Raw genomic sequence first — 17,594 nt, 5'->3', positions numbered from 1 at the left:
CACTTTATCACTGGGTTGGAAGAGGACTTTACTATAGAAACTGGCCCCCTTTTGGATACATGGTTCTAGGTGTTTTCTCCCGTTCAGGAGGTGGTCTTTCACTTTCCGGAACAGACGTCTTTAATTCTGATGAAGTCCAGCTTTTGCCTCGTCTTTTCCTTTGGTATCACACCGAAGAAACCCCTGCAGAGCAAAGGGTCGGTAGTGTCCACCTCTGGGTTTTTTCTAACAATTCCGTAATTCTAGGACCCACTGTGAAGTCATTTCTGTGGATGGTGTTTGAGAGAGGCCCACCTTCACTCTTTTGCATGAGCACATCCAGTTGTTCCAGCACCATTTGTTAAAAAGACTATTCTTTGCTCATCAAATGGCCTGACAGCTTTATTAACGGTGAGTGTTGGGAGTTTCCTTCCATCCCTCTGACTTTTACGTCTGTCCTCCTGCTGCTGACATAAACGGCCACCACACCTGTCTTGACCACGGCGGCTTTGGGGCTTGAGTCCTCCAACCTTTCTACGCTTTTTCAATATTTTTTGGCTATTCTGCACCCCCTTACATTTCCCCGTGAGTTTTAGGGTCAACTTGCCACTGTTTGCAAAAGCACTATTGGGGTGTTGAAAGGGATGACACGGAACCTGTAACCTGGAAAACACTGTGATCTTAGCAACACGAAGTGCCCGCCACAGACATGTGATGTCTCTCCATTTATTTAGCATTTCTTCCAATGATGTTTTATAGTTTTCAAAGTATGAGTTTTGCACTTCATTTAAAAAATTTATTCCTAGTAATTTATTTTTTAAGCTACTGTAAATGTAACTGCTGACTTCACTTCCAGACAGTTCCCTGGTAGTGTACCCTTTATTTCTACAGTGTACTAGTGACGTTTGAATATTGATCTTTTTACTCGGCAACCTTGCTGAATTCGTTGCAGCAGTTTTTCAGTGGCTGCCCTAGGATACCTCTTTCAACAGAGAGTCTGACTCTCTCTCATCTGGATGTTTCTTGCCGTTAAGTCCAATGTCAAACTGGGTTTTTCACAGATGTCCCTTACACATGGAGCAACTTCCTTTCTGCTCCTGGATTGTTGAGATTTTCATGTTTGTTATCATGAAAGTGTATTGAATTTTGTCTAAAAACATTTTTGGGAGTTCCCGTCGTGGCGCAGTGGTTAACGAATCCGAATAGGAACCATGAGGTTGTGGGTCCAATCCCTGCCCTTGCTCAGGGGGTTAACGATCCGGCGTTGCCGTGAGCTGTGGTGTAGGTCGCAGACGTGGATCGAATCCCGAGTTGCTGTGGCTCTGGCGTAGGCTGGTGGCTACAGCTCCGATTTGGCCCCTAGCCTGGGAACCTCCATATGCCGCGGGAGCGGCCCCAAGAAATAGCAAAAAGACAAAAATAAATAAATAAATAAATAAAAATAAAAAATTTTTGTTTATACAATCATTTGGCTTTTGTCCTTTGTTCTACTGATAGCCTGTAACATATTAATTTTTAGATGGTAAACCAATCTTATAGTCTTGAGATAAATCCTTAGTCACGGTGAATAATTCTCTTTACATTTTGTTAGTATTTCTGGTTTGCCAGTATTCTCTAAAGGATTTTTAATCCATAGTCATCAGATTAGTCTGTAGCTTCCTTTCTTTTCTGTCTTATTTCGGTATCAAGGTAATATTGGTTCACAAAATGAACTATTTTCTGAAAAAGACTATCAAAATGTTTATTCTTTAAACATTTTCTAGAATTCTTTAGTAAAATCACATAGGCCTGGAGATCTGAATTATAAAGTCATTTCCCTTAACATTTATGAGGTTATTCAAATGATCTCTTTCATACTGAGTTGTAGCAGTCTGTATTTTTTAAGAAAGTGATCCATTTAGTCTGTTTCAAATCTATCTGTATAGGATAGTATCTGTTTGTAGTATTCCCTTCCTTTTTTTTCCTCTTTCTTTTTTTTTTTTTTTTTTTTTTTTGCTTTCTAGGGCCGCTCCTGCGGCATATGGAGGTTCCCAGGCTAGGGGTCCAATCGGAGCTACAGCTGCCGGCCTGCGCCACAGCCCCAGCAGCGCAGGATCCTTAACCCCCTGAGTGAGGCCAGGGATGAAACCCGCCACCTCACGGCTCCCCGTCGGATTCGTCCCCGCGCCCGACAGGAACTTCCGCAGGGTCTGCAGCGACAGCCTCTGTTTCGTTTCTGACGTCAGTTAAGCTCTGTCTCCTTTGCGCTTCATCAGGCTTGTTGGAAGTTTGTCAGTTTTACTGATCTAGTCAAAGAATCCGCTGCTGCACGATGTTCTCCATTGTTTTCCTCTTCAAGGCCGATACTTTCTGTTCTTTTTCTTTAATAACTTCCTTCCTTCCATTTCCTTTGGGTTCATTTTGCTCTTCTTTTTCTAGGTTCTTGTTTTAACTGAAGTGTAGTTGACATACAATTTTACGTAAGTTTCAGGTGTACAACATACTGAGTCACTTTTTTTTTTCTTTTTTTTGTCTTTTTAGGGCTGCGCCCACAGCATATGGAAGTTCCCAGGCTAGGGGTCTAACTGGAGCTCCAGCTGCCAGCCTATGCCACAGCCACGGAGACTCAGGATCCGAGCCCTGTCTGTAACCTACACCACAGCTCACGGCAATGCTGGGTCCTGAACCCACCGAGCAGGGCCAGGGATCGAACCTGCCTCCTAAGGGATACTAGTTGGGTTTGTAACCCACTGAGCCACAATGGGAAGCCCATGAGTCACAACTTTTACTGGTTATGTTCCATTTACAGTTATAAAATATTGGCCATATTTCCTGCATTGTACAATACATCCATGTAGCTTTTTTTTTTTTATTATTACTTTTACTAGGTTCTTTGCTGGGAGTTTAGGTTATTGATTTAAGACTTTCCCCTTGTCATTCTAACTGCTTTTCTCTTATGGCTTGTTTTCTCTGCCTCCTTTCAAGACCTTGTATTTAATTTTCAGAAGTGTTTGTTTGTTTCTTTTTAGGGCCGCGTGTGCAGCACGTGGAAGTTCCCAGGCTAGGGATCGAATCAGACTAGCTGGGGCTCATTTCCACCGAGCCTCGATGGGAACTCCTAATTTTCACAAGTTTAACTATCATGCATCTTGACATGGATTTTCTTGGGTTGATCCTCTTTGCAATTTGTTCAGCTTCTTGTATTACAGGCTTATTTTTCTTGCCAAATGTTGGCACATTATCAGCTCTAATTCTTCAGCCTAATCCCTTTCACCCCGCCTTCCCAGACTCTGCTGACACAAACGTTAGATCTTTTTCTAAGAGTCCCAGAGGTCCCCGAGGCTCCGGTTACTTTTGTTTTCCTAGGTCTCTTTTCTGTGGTTCAGATGGGGTCATTGCCGTTCTCTCTTCCAGTTCACTGAATCTTTTCTCCCTTCCCATCATTCTCTTGAGTCATCTCCTGAGCTCTCCATTTAAGCTGCTGTACCTTTCAGCTCCAAAATTTCTATTTGGTTTTTTCCTGGTATCTTTTCTTTGTTGCAGTTCTCTCTTTTCTGAGGTTTTCCGCTTTTCCGTTTAGGGGTGTTCGCCGTTGCTTGCGGACGCATTTTCATCACGGTTGCTTTACCACCTGCCAGGGAATTCTCACACCCCGTCGTCTCAGTGGTGGCATCTGCTGCCTGCCTTCTTTTACTGCCTGAGATCTTCCTGATTCCGGGTACGATGAGTGATTCTTGACTGAAACTTGGACAGTTCTGTTATGAGTCTGAATTTTATTTACAACTTCTGGTGTAGCCGTGTTTCCTGACACCACCTCCTGACTTACTGGATAAAGAAAGGGAGCAGTCCGCGTTCCGCACAGGGCCTCCTCTGACGCCACGGTGGGAGGGTGCCCGTTTCTGCGGCATGGGACAGGAGTTCTGCTGCCCCCAGGTCCCCACGGACACCGTGTCACCCAAGTGATGACGGCAGTCCTGACTCTGTCTCCTCCGACAGTACACAGGAGAGTGGTCAGGACGGCCTCTTACCGCCGGGCAGGGTGGGATCCCGTGCCCCCGCGTGCTGGCCGCTCACACCACAGCGTCGCAGAGCGGTGGGACGCGCTGAGGGCCTTAGGGGTTAGAGTCCTGGCTCCTGCACGGCCTTCGGGGGCACTGAGGGCCTCCTCATAGCCTGGTGGGGTGCACATCTCCTCTTGCTGGCCCGTGTGGGGTTTTCCGTGGTCTTTGTCTGAAAGTCTTCTGTCTTGCTAACCTACTGGTCTGCCTTGTCCTTTGGCGAAGGAAAGCAGGCTTTTCCTAGAGCCTTGTTAAAAAGGCCCCGCTGGCTTTCGATGGCCAGCTTCTTCAGCTGCACGTCTGGGAGAGTGAAGTCACTGCCAGGTGCCTCGTGATCTGCCCTCATGGCTCCCTTTCCTCTCGTGTGGCTTCATATGCAGCTTCCAGAGTTCACCTGTACTTAGCGGGAAGAACATGGAAAAGGACAACTACTCCATCTTCCAAGGAGGGTAAGTTTAATTTTTACCACTAAACTAATTCCTAAAGATTAAGGGCACTCCATACATACAATGGAATATTATTCAGCCTTAAAAAGGAGGGAAATTCTGACACAGGCCACAGCATGGACGGACCTTGAGGACGCTGTGCTGAGTGAAACAAGCCAGCCAGGAAAAGACTCCACTTATACAAGCTCCCTAGAGCAGTCGGATTCAGAGGCGGAGAGCAGAGCAGCGCGCGCCAGGGACTGGGGGAGGGAGCTGCAGGTGGGAAGGTAAGAGTTCTGGAGACTGGCTAGAAACCAGTGGGAATACACTCCACACTGCGAGATGAGGAACTGTGAATTATGGTTAAGACAAATTTGATGGTATGTGTATTTTATCACACTTTTAAAAACCTAAGGGCCTTCTAGCACGTGCTAGAACTCCTAAGACACCTGGTGCATGTTCAGTAAACACTACAATTTTCCAGCCCAACTTGACAGAGACTAGGTACCATAGTGGAGGAAGGAAGAAATGAAATAAATTGAAAGAATTGTGTCTCTGAGGGCTGGAATTTAATTGGAAGGCAGGATAAAAAAAAAAGAGAGACAACTTTGTCTTCTTTTGGTCTTTTGTCTTTTTAGGGCCCCACCTGCAGCATACGGAAGTTCCCAGGCTAGGGGTCGAATCAGAGCAAAAGCTGACGGCCTCCACCACAGCCACGGCAATGCCACGGGTCTGTTAACCACTGAGCCACGGCGGGAACTCCAAGACATAATTTTTAAACAAAGGTAATATGAACAAAGTTCTAATATTACACCATAGGCAGAGAAAAACAAATTACAGAAAAAGAGCAGGAGTAACTGAGTAAAATAACTGGATTAGCCCGAGGACTGAGATTATTCTAAAAGAGAAAAGAGAACCCAGCAGAGAAGACAAAGGGCGAAACAACAGCGCCAGTCAAGAGATATACTGACAAGTTTTGAAAGAAATAATCAGAATGCACATTTAACTCTCCTATAAAAGTTAAAACTACAGGCGTTCCTGTCATGGCTCAGTCATAATGAATCCACCTAGTATCGCGAGGACGAGGGTTCGATCTCTGGCCTCGCTCAGTGGGTTAAGGATCCAGCGTTGCTGTGACCTGTGGGGTGGGGTCACGGATGCGGCTCGGATCCCGAGCTGCTGTGGCTGTGGCCATGACTGGCAGCTGTAGCTGTGCTTCCACTCCTAGGCTGGGAACCTCCGTATCCCATCAGTGTGGCCCTAAAAAGCGAAAAAAAAAAAAAAAGAAAAGAAAAAAGAGAGTTAAAACTACATTATTAAGTTTTAATCTTTAAGTGCACAAAACATTACCTTTCACGTTCCATTTGCCTTAAATGATCGTTTTTTATAGCTTCAATCACTAAGTTAGTATGTGGGTCATCCTGGAGGGAAAAACGAGCGATTTAGAAGTAAACACGAGCAAGGGGCTTTGCGGTCACGCTCACCCCCAGGCCGGCTGTGTAAAACGGAGACCAAAGTAACTTTCTAGACTAGTTTCCCTCCTGTGAAGGAGAACGTCTTCCTTACTTCTGACGACCTATTGCCTTCTCCGCGGGACGTAGATTGTGGCAGCTGATAAAAGGTCAGGCTAGAAAGCACGGGGCCCAGTACCCGAAGCTGTCGGTGGCTGTCAGTACAATACCGAGACGGCACCCGCTCAGGAGATGCCGCCGGGGCGCAGCAGAAACCAGTCTCACCAGCATCCCTGCGGGTGCGGGTCCAACCCTGGCCTCGCTCAGTGGGCTACGTATCTAGCGGTGCTGTAGGCTGGCAGCTGAGGCTCTGATTCGACCCCTAACCTGGGAACCTCCATGTGCCGCTGCCGGTGCCAACCTAAAACAATGGGGGGGGGGGGGACTGAAAAAAAAAAATTAACATTTTCGCAGCACTTCCAATGCTCCAGGTACTGTTTTAAACATTTCACGTTCACTCCTCATTTAATCCTCACGGCCTCCCTGGAAGGTTATGATGAGCAGTGCTAATTTCCGTGGAAGGGACTAAGGCCCCAGGAGAACAGACACAAGCAGCGGGGCCAACGCCTGCGCTGCGATGTGCTGACCATCTATTACGAAAACCCACTGGGCTCCGTTCATGAAATAACAGTATCACAGCATCCTGATCCATCATCACAGGCAGCTGCATGCAGTCTGAGTTCATATAAAAGAACATTAACGAGGAGTTCCTGCTGCAGCACAGTGGCTTAAGGACCTGGTGTTGCTGCAGCTGTGGCAAAGGTCCCAGCTCTGGCTCTCATTCAGTTCCTGGCCTTGGAGCTTCCATAGGCTGTGGGTGTAGCCGAAAAATAACTAAATAATAACAGCAAAGGATGACCATTTATCATAAGATCCTCTTTTGGTTTTTTGACTAAAATTGTGCAGCGTGTTTTATTTTTTATTTTAATTTAATTTAATTTAATTTTTTTGTCTTTTTGCCGCGGCATATGGAGGTTCCCAGGCTAGGGGTCCAATCAGAGCTATAGGTGTTGGCCTATGGAGGTTCCCAGGCTAGGGGTCCAATTAGAGTTATAGGTGCTGGCCTACGCCAGAGTCATAGCAACACGGGATCCGAGCCACATCTGTGACCTACACCACAGCTCACGGCAACTCGGGATCCTTAACCCACTCGACAAGGCCAGGGATTGAACCCGCAACCTCATGGTTCCTAGTCGGATCCGTTAACCACTGAGCCACGACGGGAACTCCCTGTGCAGTGTGTTTTACCCATAACCTCTAGCTCGATTTCAATAGTCCTGTTCTCAATCTTATTTAAACAACGCATGAAAACAATGAAACCCATTCATTAAAACATATGACTACAGGGCTGGGAGAACCGGAAGAGTCTGCCACTCCGACTTCCTCACTTCTGGAGACAGAAAAGCACGGGGAACGGGGAGCTGGCTACGTAGCAGTCTTCTGCATACTCACGCTTGGTGAAACATATTTATCATCTTCATCAATTTCTAATGCAACAGCAATCAGTTTTTGGAATGCTTTCTTCATTTTCTCTCGATCTCCAAGGGCAAAGTAACTAAGAATGAGGTTGAAGCCTGCCTTCAGATTTGGTGCCGTACTCATTATATGCTCAAATGAGTTAACAGCGTCTGAATACTGCCCCGTTTTAATAAATGTAACTCCAATGTTCTGCATAATTTTAATCCTAAAGAAAAATAAACACGGATCAGCTGTGAAACAAACAAACAAAAATAACTGAACTCTCCACTATGGCAGTCAAGACATTCCACCAATAACGTCCTTCTTGGGAGTTCCCATCCCAGCACAGCGGAAACAAATCCAACGAGGAACCCTGAGGTTGTGGTTCGATCCCCGGCCTCACTAGTGGGTTAAGGATCCGGCGTTGCCGTGAGCTGTGGTGTAGGTAGAAGATGCGGCTCGGACCTGGCGTGGTTGTGGCTGTGGTGTAGGCTGGCAGCTGTAGCTCCGATTCAACCCCTAGCCTGGGAACCTCCATATGCCTCGGGTGCGGCCCTAAAAAGGACAAGAAGACAATAATAATAATAATAATTTCCTTTTCTTTCTCCCTTTTTTCTTTTTTGTTAAAGCTTTATTGAGATTTAGTTTACATATCATAAAATTCACCCATTTAAAGTATACGATTCAATAATGATTGCTATAGCTTTTGGCATCATCTGTGGAAGTTCCCGGGCCAGGGATAGAACCGGTGCCACAGCAGCAACCTGAGCCACGGCAAGGACACCGACCCTTCACCCACTGCATCACAAGGGAATTCCGCTGCTATGTTACCCTCACTGGGGAACCGTAATGATATCTTACTTCAAGCCACCTCCGTCACCCTGACAAGAAACCCTGTGCCCCGGTGCACTCATTCCTCTATGGCACCTCTGGTCCCCGGCCGCCACCAAGTCCTTCTGTCTCTCTGGATGGGCCTCTTCTAGACACTGCACATCAATGGAGCCACACAATCAGCCGATGGCATTTTGGGTCTGGCTTCATTCAATGAGCACAATCTCTTTTCTGGCCACACCCACAACATGTGGAAGTTCCAGGACCAGGGGTGGCACCTGAGCCGCAGGGGTGACCCTGCCACATCCTTAACCCCCCAGGGAACTCCGTAAGGTTTTTAAACCAAACAGTCCGATTGTGTTCCAAAGTGTGTGTGGATTTTACACCCGTGGCGTAGGCAGATTCCAGTTTCCCTCCAGCCCCCTCGACACTGGTGACTGTCTAGCCCTTGCCTGCAGCCGTTCAGCGGCTGAGGTCCCAGCCACCTTCATGCAGCAACCGAGCCGAGCACGGCTCCTTCCTGAGCCGCCTGGCCCTCTACCATTACTCCTCGACTTCAGCACCACACACGCTCGACTGCTGACTGCAGAACTTACACTGCACAACAGGACGGCCCTTGGAAAAATGCTTAGATTCCTGGCCTCGCCGGGGTTAAAGGCCACTGAAGGGGATTATGCTAAGTCAGACCCTGCTGATGACAATGAGATGTCACACATAATTTAAAGACAAATAAAGGATCCCGAAAAGTGGCGCTTAGAAATAAGTCAACCGGAGTTCCCGTCGTGGCTCAGTGGTTAACGAATCCGACTAGGAGCCACGAGGTTGCGGGTTTGATCCCTGGCCTCGCTCCGTGGGTTGAGGATCCGGCGTTGCCGTGAGCTGTGGTGTGGGTCGCAGACGTGGCTTCGATCCCAAGCTGCTGTGGCTGTAGCTCTAATTGGACCCCTAGCCTGGGAAACTCCATATGCTGCGGGTGTGGCCCTAAAAAGACAAAAGACCTAAAAAAACCACAAAAACAATACAAATAACTTAACTTTCACAGAGGTGTCATACTGAACCTACGAGAAATTTTGACCAGTAGATCCCCTGGAAACCTCCTCCGTTCCCACAGTTATTATCAGACGACAAGGTAACTCGCTGTTTCTGTGCTGGAAATATTTTAAGAATGAAAATATCCCAGCATCCTCTTTTGGGGATATTTAATTTCTAGCCTTGCACTCTGGAATGGTCCAGGGACTGCTGTTCGACTTGGTGCGGGCAGGAAACTGGATTGGGCGCTAATGGCCTGCGGGGTCATTCCCTGTACAGGTCCAGGAGCTTGGTTTTATTCCGACTGATCACGGTCTATGCCTTTAACTTTTAACCTGGCATCATATAAACAACGCCCGCGAGCAGTCACAGGGGAGAAAACACCGGACTAAGACACGCACTGAGCACTTCTCCAAGAGACACCTCCAAGCAGTCAACCCACTGGCGACACGTCAGGACCATGACCTTGTTTCTGAAGAATAGCACGTAAATTTTACAAACTTACCTCATTTCTTTATGGACGCTTGGAATCTGATCTAAGGCCATTCGGTAGAATTTAATGGCTTTGGAATAATTTCTTTGCTTTAAATAAATATTTCCCATATTCACTTTCAACCGTCCTGGTTTAAAAAAAATAATGATAAATACATAATATCCTTTTTTTCACTTTTCCTAAGAAATTTTACATGACCTTAACTCATATTTTTTGAAGTTCTTCTCAAGATATAAAGTTTCAGACACTAACTAAAAATTCTCACTTTAAAATAGTTACACTATTTTCAAATATCTGCACAGGAAACTTCTACAAGGAAATGGAACTTATGACAGATTCCTGGAAATACGGCTAGAAAGCAATAGGGTTACATCATAAAACTGGAAATGTGGAGTCCCCGTCGTGGCTCAGTGCTTAACCTATCTGATCAGGAACCATGAGGTTGCAGGTTCAATGCCTGGCCTCGCTCAGTGGGTTAGGGATCCAGCGCGGATGCAAGCGGCATAGGTCACAGATGCGGCTTGGAGCTGCACTGCTGTGGCTGCGGTGCAGGCTGACAGCTGCAGCTCTGATGGGACCCCCAGCCTGGGAACCTCCACGTGCCGCAGGTGTGGCTGTAAAAAGAACAAAAACTGGAGTTCTGTCATGGCTCCGTGGTTAACGAATCCGACTAGGAACCATGAGGTTGCGGGTTTGATCCCTGGCCTTGCTCAGGGGGTTAAGGATCCGGCGCGGCCGTGAGCTGCGGTGTAGGTCGCAGACGAGGCTTGGATCCCGTGTTGCTATACGGCGCTGGCATAGGCCGGTGGCTACAGCTCCGATTCGACCCCTGGCCTGGGAACCTCCATATGCCGCGGAAATGGCCCAAGAAATGGCAAAAAGACCAAAAAAAAAAAAAAAAAAAGAACAAAAACCTTACAGAATATAAATGCTAAACACAAACAACAGCCTCCTGAGGCTCAACCCTACAAGGGAAACACGTCCGACGGTGTTGCCGCAGCTCGTCCCATGCGCTACATGACCTGCTGTCCACTGGCTACGGGGCAGTGTGTCATAGGCCTGCTGTGTCTCCTCCTCCGCGTCGGTGTGCACTTTCATTACCACAGGGCCTCTAGGCAGGACACCTCTACCACAAATACGGATTGCTTAGAGCACTGATGATTTCATGATAACAGAGCATAAAATGAGGACGTGAGAAATCACCCCTAGAGAAGAACCAGAGTTAGTGGAAAAACTGACTGTATATACACACCTACCTGCATTGCTAAACATCTTGTTTTTCACGATAACTTGATACGTGTTTAACGCTTCGGCATACATTTCATTCGCTGAATACTGACTGGCCAAGGTGAAGAGAACCTACGCGAGAAACACCGCAAAGTGACAGCTAACAATCATTTTAGCCCCCGGTGCCTGTGATCCTTCTAGAAATGAAAACACTGCAAAAGTCGGCTGCCTCTGTCAAGACACCCGGCTCGCCCGGAAGGGCAGGACAGAAAACGCGCCCCGCGTGTGAACACGGCCGCGACACGATGGAGACAGCGAGGCTGTCCTCTGCCCTCGCCTCGTCTTCCACGGAGTCTTTCTAATGAATGCGTCTGCTTTCCTCTAAACTCAGGAAGACCCGCAAAGCATACATGTGTATTATTAATCCTGCTGGTAATAAAACGAAAAAGGAAGAGAGTGGACCAAATTCTCTTTGTAGATATAAACTAAACATCGTGTGGAAATATCTTAAATTTTAGTTTGTACAGTATTCCTTCATATCCACATTTGTAATTTTTTTGGTCTTTTTTTTTTTTTTTTAAGGGCCACACCCAAGGCATATGGAGGTTCCCAGGCTAGGGGTCAAGTTGGAGCTGCAGCCACCAGCCTACGCCACAGCCACAGTAATGCAAGATCTGTGACCTGCACCAGAGCTCACGGCAACGGTGGATCCTTAACCCACCGAGTGAGGCCAGGGATCAGACCTGCATCCTCATGGATACTGGTTGGGGTCATTGCCACTGAGCCACAACAGGGACTCCCTACACATTTATAATTCAAATTGTTAGAGTAAATTATGTTCCTAGAGGGAAAAAATGATCACTGTACACCATCCCCAAATCCAAAGAGCCTATGGAATTTTAAAATATTAGCCATAAACAGTAAATATCTAAAAATTGAGGTGTGGCCCTAAAAAGAAAAAAAAAAATTAAAAAGCCCCACAAAACCCAAATCTTTTATTAAAGCAATCACCCTGAGCAGTACACGTTAGCACTCCTCAGCCGTCACTGGATGGTGGGTTCACAAGCACTTCATATGTTGCTAAGTGACTCCACAGGAGTTCCCGTTGCGGCGAAGTGTGCCAAGACCCTGACTACAGGAGTTCCCATCGTAGAGTAGCAGTAATGAACCGAACTGGGATCCACGAGGACCCGCGTTCCATCCCTGGCCTCGCTCAGTGGGTTAAAGGATCCGGTGTGGCCATGAGCTGTGATGGAGGTGGCAGACCCGGCTTGGATCTGGTGGTGCCAGTGGCTACAGGTCCGATTCGGCCTCTGGGCTGGGAACCTCCACATGCCACAGGAGCGGCCCTAAAAAGGAAAAAAAAAAAAGGGGGCTCCTGGAATCCACAAATTCCAGCGAAAATAACCCCCCAACCGGTCCTTGATACTCACCGAGTAAGTTAAGTCCAAGTTGATGTTTTCTGGACTTGCAACTTGTTCTCGTTGTCTCACCAGCACTCGCTCTTTTCTTCCCGCATCTTTTGCCTTTTCCAAGGCCTGAAATCAAGGTTACACTGCGTGACTCCTAGGAGCACTCATCCGGCGGGATGCGCTGGGAGCAGCTGCAGGGAGGAGTGGCCGCCCTGCCACGCTGCTCCACAAACGCTCCGCCGTATTCACGCCGGAGCTTCCCCCCCACGTCCCCAGCCCCGAAAAGGCCGTGTGTCCTTTCTGGGAAAGAGGAGGAAGCCGAGGGCTGAGATGCAGCGCTCACCTGCCCCCGAGGTTCCCCAGCACCTGCACTGCCACCACTTCTGGGTCTGACCGTGTCTCCTTTCTTCCTCCCAACTCCTGAGTCTTTGGTGTTTTAACTCAGTCTCACGAGACAGGCACGGAGGTGGATTTGTTTGGTTTCTGGGATGCTCAACGTGCAGACACGGCAAAACCACCCGGCATGACTACAGAGGCCTAGTTCGCTTATGTGTTTTACTTGCAATGACAAGGACCTTTTATTGATTCCCACGGACAGACTAACCGCAGAAAGAGTAACTCGATATGGGATTGGCTGGGGTTTTTTTCTTTTTTTTCTGGAACTAGACAAAAAAGCACAGGTTCGGAGTTCCCGTCATGGCTCAGTGGTTAATGAATCCGGCTAGGGACCATGAGGTTGCGGGTTCGATCCCTGGCCTTGCTCAGTGGATTAAGGATCCGGTGTTGCTGTGAGCTGTGGTGTAGGTCGCAGATGCAGCTCGGATCCCGAGTTGTTGTGGCTCTGGCATAAGCCGGCGGCTACAGCTCTGATTCAACCCCTAGCCTGGGAACCTCCATATGCCGCAGGAGCGGCCCTAGAAATGGCAAAAAGACAAAAAAAAAAAAAAAAAAAAAAGCACAGGTTCTATGAACAATAAACTAGCTTTTTAGACTGAACATGTCCTTCTAATGGCATTCATTAACCGATAACCACGGCAGAGAAGTCATAGGCAGGTGATATGATTTTTAAAGTAATGTGAATGAAGAAAATTAAGAGAAAAGATTTCATTTTTTAAAAAGCAGCAGAGCTGGGTTCCCAAAAAGCAAACCGCAATCTTGCAGTTTACTGAGGACAAACATCCTATGGCAGTGAAGTTTAAGTAAGAAAAAAGCCCCTACGACTGTGTGTGGATCACAGAAGCTCTGGGCTGTGAGTCCAACAGCCCACAGGCTGCTAAACTCAGCCAGCTGATGCACGAGAACTTTTTTCTCCTTCTTAAATGACCAATGTGAAAAGTTACAAAATCAGGCAGTTGTTCTGACATCAGAGCTTATGAAGCAGACTTACAATTCCAGGTTCACAAAATAAGGATTTCAGTGAAAACTCCGGCCAGTCCCCGGCAAAGTGAAGATACGTATCCACATACGTGCTTGCACGGGTAAACACATAAAAGCAGACACACACACAGGCGCATCCTTCTTACTCTTGGGCATCAGCAGCTTATGAACGCACCAGTTTTAAGTCTCCACAGCTGCTGGCGACACAGCTTTCCTCCACCAGCTCGTTTACTTTCTTCTCTAATTGTCGAATCTTTTCTTCCGGACTATTAAAGAAAAAAAGGAGGCATACTCTGAATCATTCAAGCACAAATCATACATACAGAACTTAATTTTTTTTTCTTTTTATAGAAAAAAGCATCTGCAGCATACAGAAGTTCCTGGGCAAGGGGTCGAATTGGAGCTGCAACTAAGGCCTGCGCCACAGCCACAGCGGCAATGGACCCCAGCCACGTCTGTGACCTATGCTGTAGTTTATGGCAGCATCAGGTCCTTAACACACTGAGCCACAACGGGAATGCTGAATTTGCTTTTTTTTTTTTTTTTTTTTTTTTGGCTTTTTACGACCACACCCGTGGCGTATGGAGGTTCCCAGGCTAGGGGTCAAATCCAAGCTATAGCTGCCAGCCTACACCACAGCCACAGCAATGCCAGATCCCTGACCCACTGAGCGAGGCCAGGGACCGAACCTGCATCCTCATGGATACTAGCTGGATTCATTTCCACTGAGCCCCGATGGGAACTCTCTATTAAAGTATAGCTGATTTACAATGGTGTGCCATTTCTGCTATACGGCAAAGTGACACAGGCATACATATATATACATTTTTCTTTAAATATTGTTTTCCACCATGGCCCATCCCAGGAGACTGGATAGAGTTCCCTGCGGCCTAACGTGGGACTTTGCTGTCTACCCACTCTGCATGCGACAGTCTGCATCTGCTGACTCCCAACTCCCCGTTCACCGCACGGGGCAGCCACAAGTCTGTTCTGTCTGTGAGTCTCTTTGTTTAGTCAACAGGTTCATCTGTGTTGTATTTTAGATTCCACACATAAGTGATATCACGCACAGCTGAATGTATACTGGAGCTTTCCAGCTACTCTCTCATCACTGGTACAAAGAGCTAAGTTAAATGGGTAAAAAACTGAATTTCTCAGTATTGATGTGACTACCGTACACATTCCCCTTTGGGAAATCCTTTGAAAATAAGAGTATCTTGCCACATTTACAACCCCGTTTGGCCTTCAAGAGCATCAACATTGGCACCCCTAAAAACCAGCTGCCTCTTCAGGTCAATAATAGCACAGCAAGACTGCACGGAATACACGGGGCTGCTTTTCTTAGGCAAGACTCTTAGTTCTAAGAGCCAGGATGACGATTTGACCCTAAGTCCACTGAGAGGACCTTTTAAAACACCGAAGGATTAAGTGCTTCAGAGGTAAAAGCTGGAAGCACACAAGCAGCAGCACAGAACCCACATACCTGTCCTCGCTCCTGGCCTCCAGGGGCGGCGCGGGGCCACGGGCCTGACCGAGGGGGTCGAGTGCAGAGCCTGAGACACAGTCAAGAGTCGGTGTTTAATTTGCAGTCCAGGACAACCGAAGGAAAGGGGAGACGCTGCACCGTCATTAACTTCCCTACTCCTTCGATGGAGAGCACACTGGTCACGTTCACGTAAGTATCCTGTCCACTGAGGAACCGGTGAGATGTTCAACATACATAAACCAGGCAGATGAAACTGTGCCTTGGGAGCTCCCGGTGTGGCTCAGCAATAAGGAACCTGACTAGTATCCATCGGGATGCAGGCTCGATCCCTGGCCTCGTTCGGTGGGTTCAGGATCCCGAGTTGCTGTGGCTGTGGTGTAGGCCAGCGGCTACAGCTCCGATGAGACCCCTAGGCTGGGAACGTCCATATGCTGTGGGTGCGGCCCTAAAAGGGCAAAAAACAAAACAAAACAAAACAAAAACTTGTGTTACCACGTGAAACCCAAAATAAGATCCTCTCCCAGCACTTCTTTCTCCCCACTGTGAATTCGAAATTATTAATCCTGTGAGGAATAACCTGGTGTTGGCTCCTTCATTTTCCATTACTGGTACAATAAACATTCGTTTTTGTCACAATAATTTTATTTTAAAATTATTATTTAACTGACATTTAAGTACTATTTTCACCTTTAAGTCTTTAAACTGAGCTCTAACTCACAAACATACAAAAATTTTAAATGTGCCACCCGGTAGACTGTCACAGATTACATGCCAGCGTAACAACCGTCTCCACTGGGACGCAAAACGTTTACATCACCCCTTTCCTTTCTTTTTTCTTTCTTTCTTTCTTTCTTTTTTTTGGCCACACCTGCAGCACATGGAAGTTCCTGGGCCAGGACTCGAACCCGTGCCACAGCAGGGACCCAAGCCGCTGCAGTGACAAAGCTGGATTCATGACCCGCCGTGCACTCCTGTCCTGTCTTAATGGTACCTAAAATACTCAATGGTATGTTGGAGTTTATTGAAAACGGTGGTATTTATACATATAAAAACACTGAAAAATTAAAAGATCTGAAAAAACACATGGGCAGAAATAACGTAACAAACCTCTCAACGCCGCCTTGGTAAATCCGGCTGCTCGCACGGCCGTCATGGGTCTGGTCACTCCATCCTTAGGACACGAGAGTCGTGTGAAGAGCCCTCATAAGACCCCCGCTGACTCAGTGCTGCTGACTCGGTGCTGCTGACTCGGTGCTGCTGACTCGGTGCTCCGCACGCGAGCGCATCTGAACGGAGCCCCCGCGTCGCGAGGACGTTGCATCGCGACCGGCTCCTCCTCCCGCCTCCGCTGCGGCCCTGCCCGCGCCAGGCCCGCCCTGCACCCTCCACTCCCTGCCCTTAGCTGCACCCACTCCCGGGCTGAAACGAAAAACCCCCGGTGGGTTTCAGAGAGTCCCTCGTTAGCTCACCCGCCGGCTACTCCCCTACTTCCGGCGGGTCTCCTCCACGCCCGTGAGGGAAGCCACCGAAACCGGGGGGCGGGACAGCAGGGACCGGGCCCCAGAGGACGTCTCAGCAGCAAACCAACTGCCAGGCCCAGGTCCACCCCCGGCGGGGCTTCCTGAGAGACCTGAGCAAACACACACACACCGGGCTGCCCACGATGTCAAACCTTAGCCCACACTGTCAAGAATGGGGTCCCCTGTCTAAGTACCATCTTCTCGCCAACACGTGGGCAACAATGTTCTAAGTCACAAGAAAGGCCCGCGACGAACCCCACAGGACGGAGGTACCTGGAGAGCCCCTGTCCCGGGTCTTCCCATTGACGACGCCAGGGAGGTCTTGGACTAGTAAAGAAAAACTACGTTAAAACGATTCCCCAAAACGCCTCCACTTAATTGTACAAGCCAAGGCAGAAAAGTTCTCTAACTTTCTTTCCTTCATTCTATGGGCGAGCAAACCTAAACCTATTTTTTTTTCTTTCATCTATCAACTGAGTACATAAACTGTGAAACAGCTGTCAGGAAACCACAGCCCCCGGCCTTTGTGTATAAACCCTGACTGGGGCACAGCCACAGCCCATTTGTCTGCACGCTGTCCGCGCTGCTGCTCTGCGAATGCAAAGCTGGGGCCCACAGAGCCGAAAGGGCTGGCCCTGCACGGAAAAGCTCACGCCCCCCCTTCTCAAACAGCACCAAAACCAAACTTATGAGTGACACCTGCTTGGCGGGTCAACAAAGGTGTGCTTTGCACGATACACCGTTCCAGGACATGCGGGACCCCTTTCCTGGCTCATACAAAGTGACAACCGCCTGGGACCTCTAGGTTC

The 17,594-nt window shown here is 47.9% G+C and overlaps 1 protein-coding gene across 10 annotated transcripts in view; it reads right to left on the bottom strand.

Moving 5' to 3' along the window:
- Nucleotides 1-17,594, bottom strand: part of IFT88 (intraflagellar transport 88) — an 80,453-nt gene that overhangs the window by 47,059 nt on the left and 15,800 nt on the right. For 7 of the 10 annotated variants that reach the window (XR_014818897.1, XR_014818899.1, XR_014818898.1 and 4 more), the window contains exons 5-13: nt 17,059-17,112; nt 16,373-16,436; nt 15,263-15,332; nt 13,955-14,045; nt 12,424-12,528; nt 11,020-11,122; nt 9,776-9,890; nt 7,405-7,636; nt 5,792-5,862 (exon numbers count right to left, since the gene is read on the bottom strand). Coding sequence is in view for 5 of the 10 variants with exons in the window: in XM_084981219.1 (XP_084837345.1) it covers nt 5,792-5,862; nt 7,405-7,636; nt 9,776-9,890; nt 11,020-11,122; nt 12,424-12,528; nt 13,955-14,045; nt 15,263-15,332; nt 16,373-16,436; nt 17,059-17,112 (905 nt within the window). In the remaining 5 variants the exon portion in view is untranslated. Of the gene's footprint in view, nt 1-5,791; nt 5,863-7,404; nt 7,637-9,775; nt 9,891-11,019; nt 11,123-12,423; nt 12,529-13,954; nt 14,046-15,262; nt 15,333-16,372; nt 16,437-16,979; nt 17,113-17,594 lie in introns of all 10 variants that reach the window. The other 3 variants (XR_014818901.1, XM_084981220.1, XM_084981221.1) reach the window with 1 other exon arrangement.

The sequence above is a fragment of the Sus scrofa genome, chromosome 11, assembly GCF_054392235.1.
Source record: "Sus scrofa isolate SSC_HxYL_T2T_F1_AM1 chromosome 11, Sscrofa_HxYL_maternal_Yorkshire_Landrace_v2.0, whole genome shotgun sequence".
In the NCBI taxonomy this organism is placed as follows: Eukaryota; Metazoa; Chordata; class Mammalia; order Artiodactyla; family Suidae; genus Sus; species Sus scrofa.
This window is presented reverse-complemented; position numbering and strand designations above follow the sequence as displayed.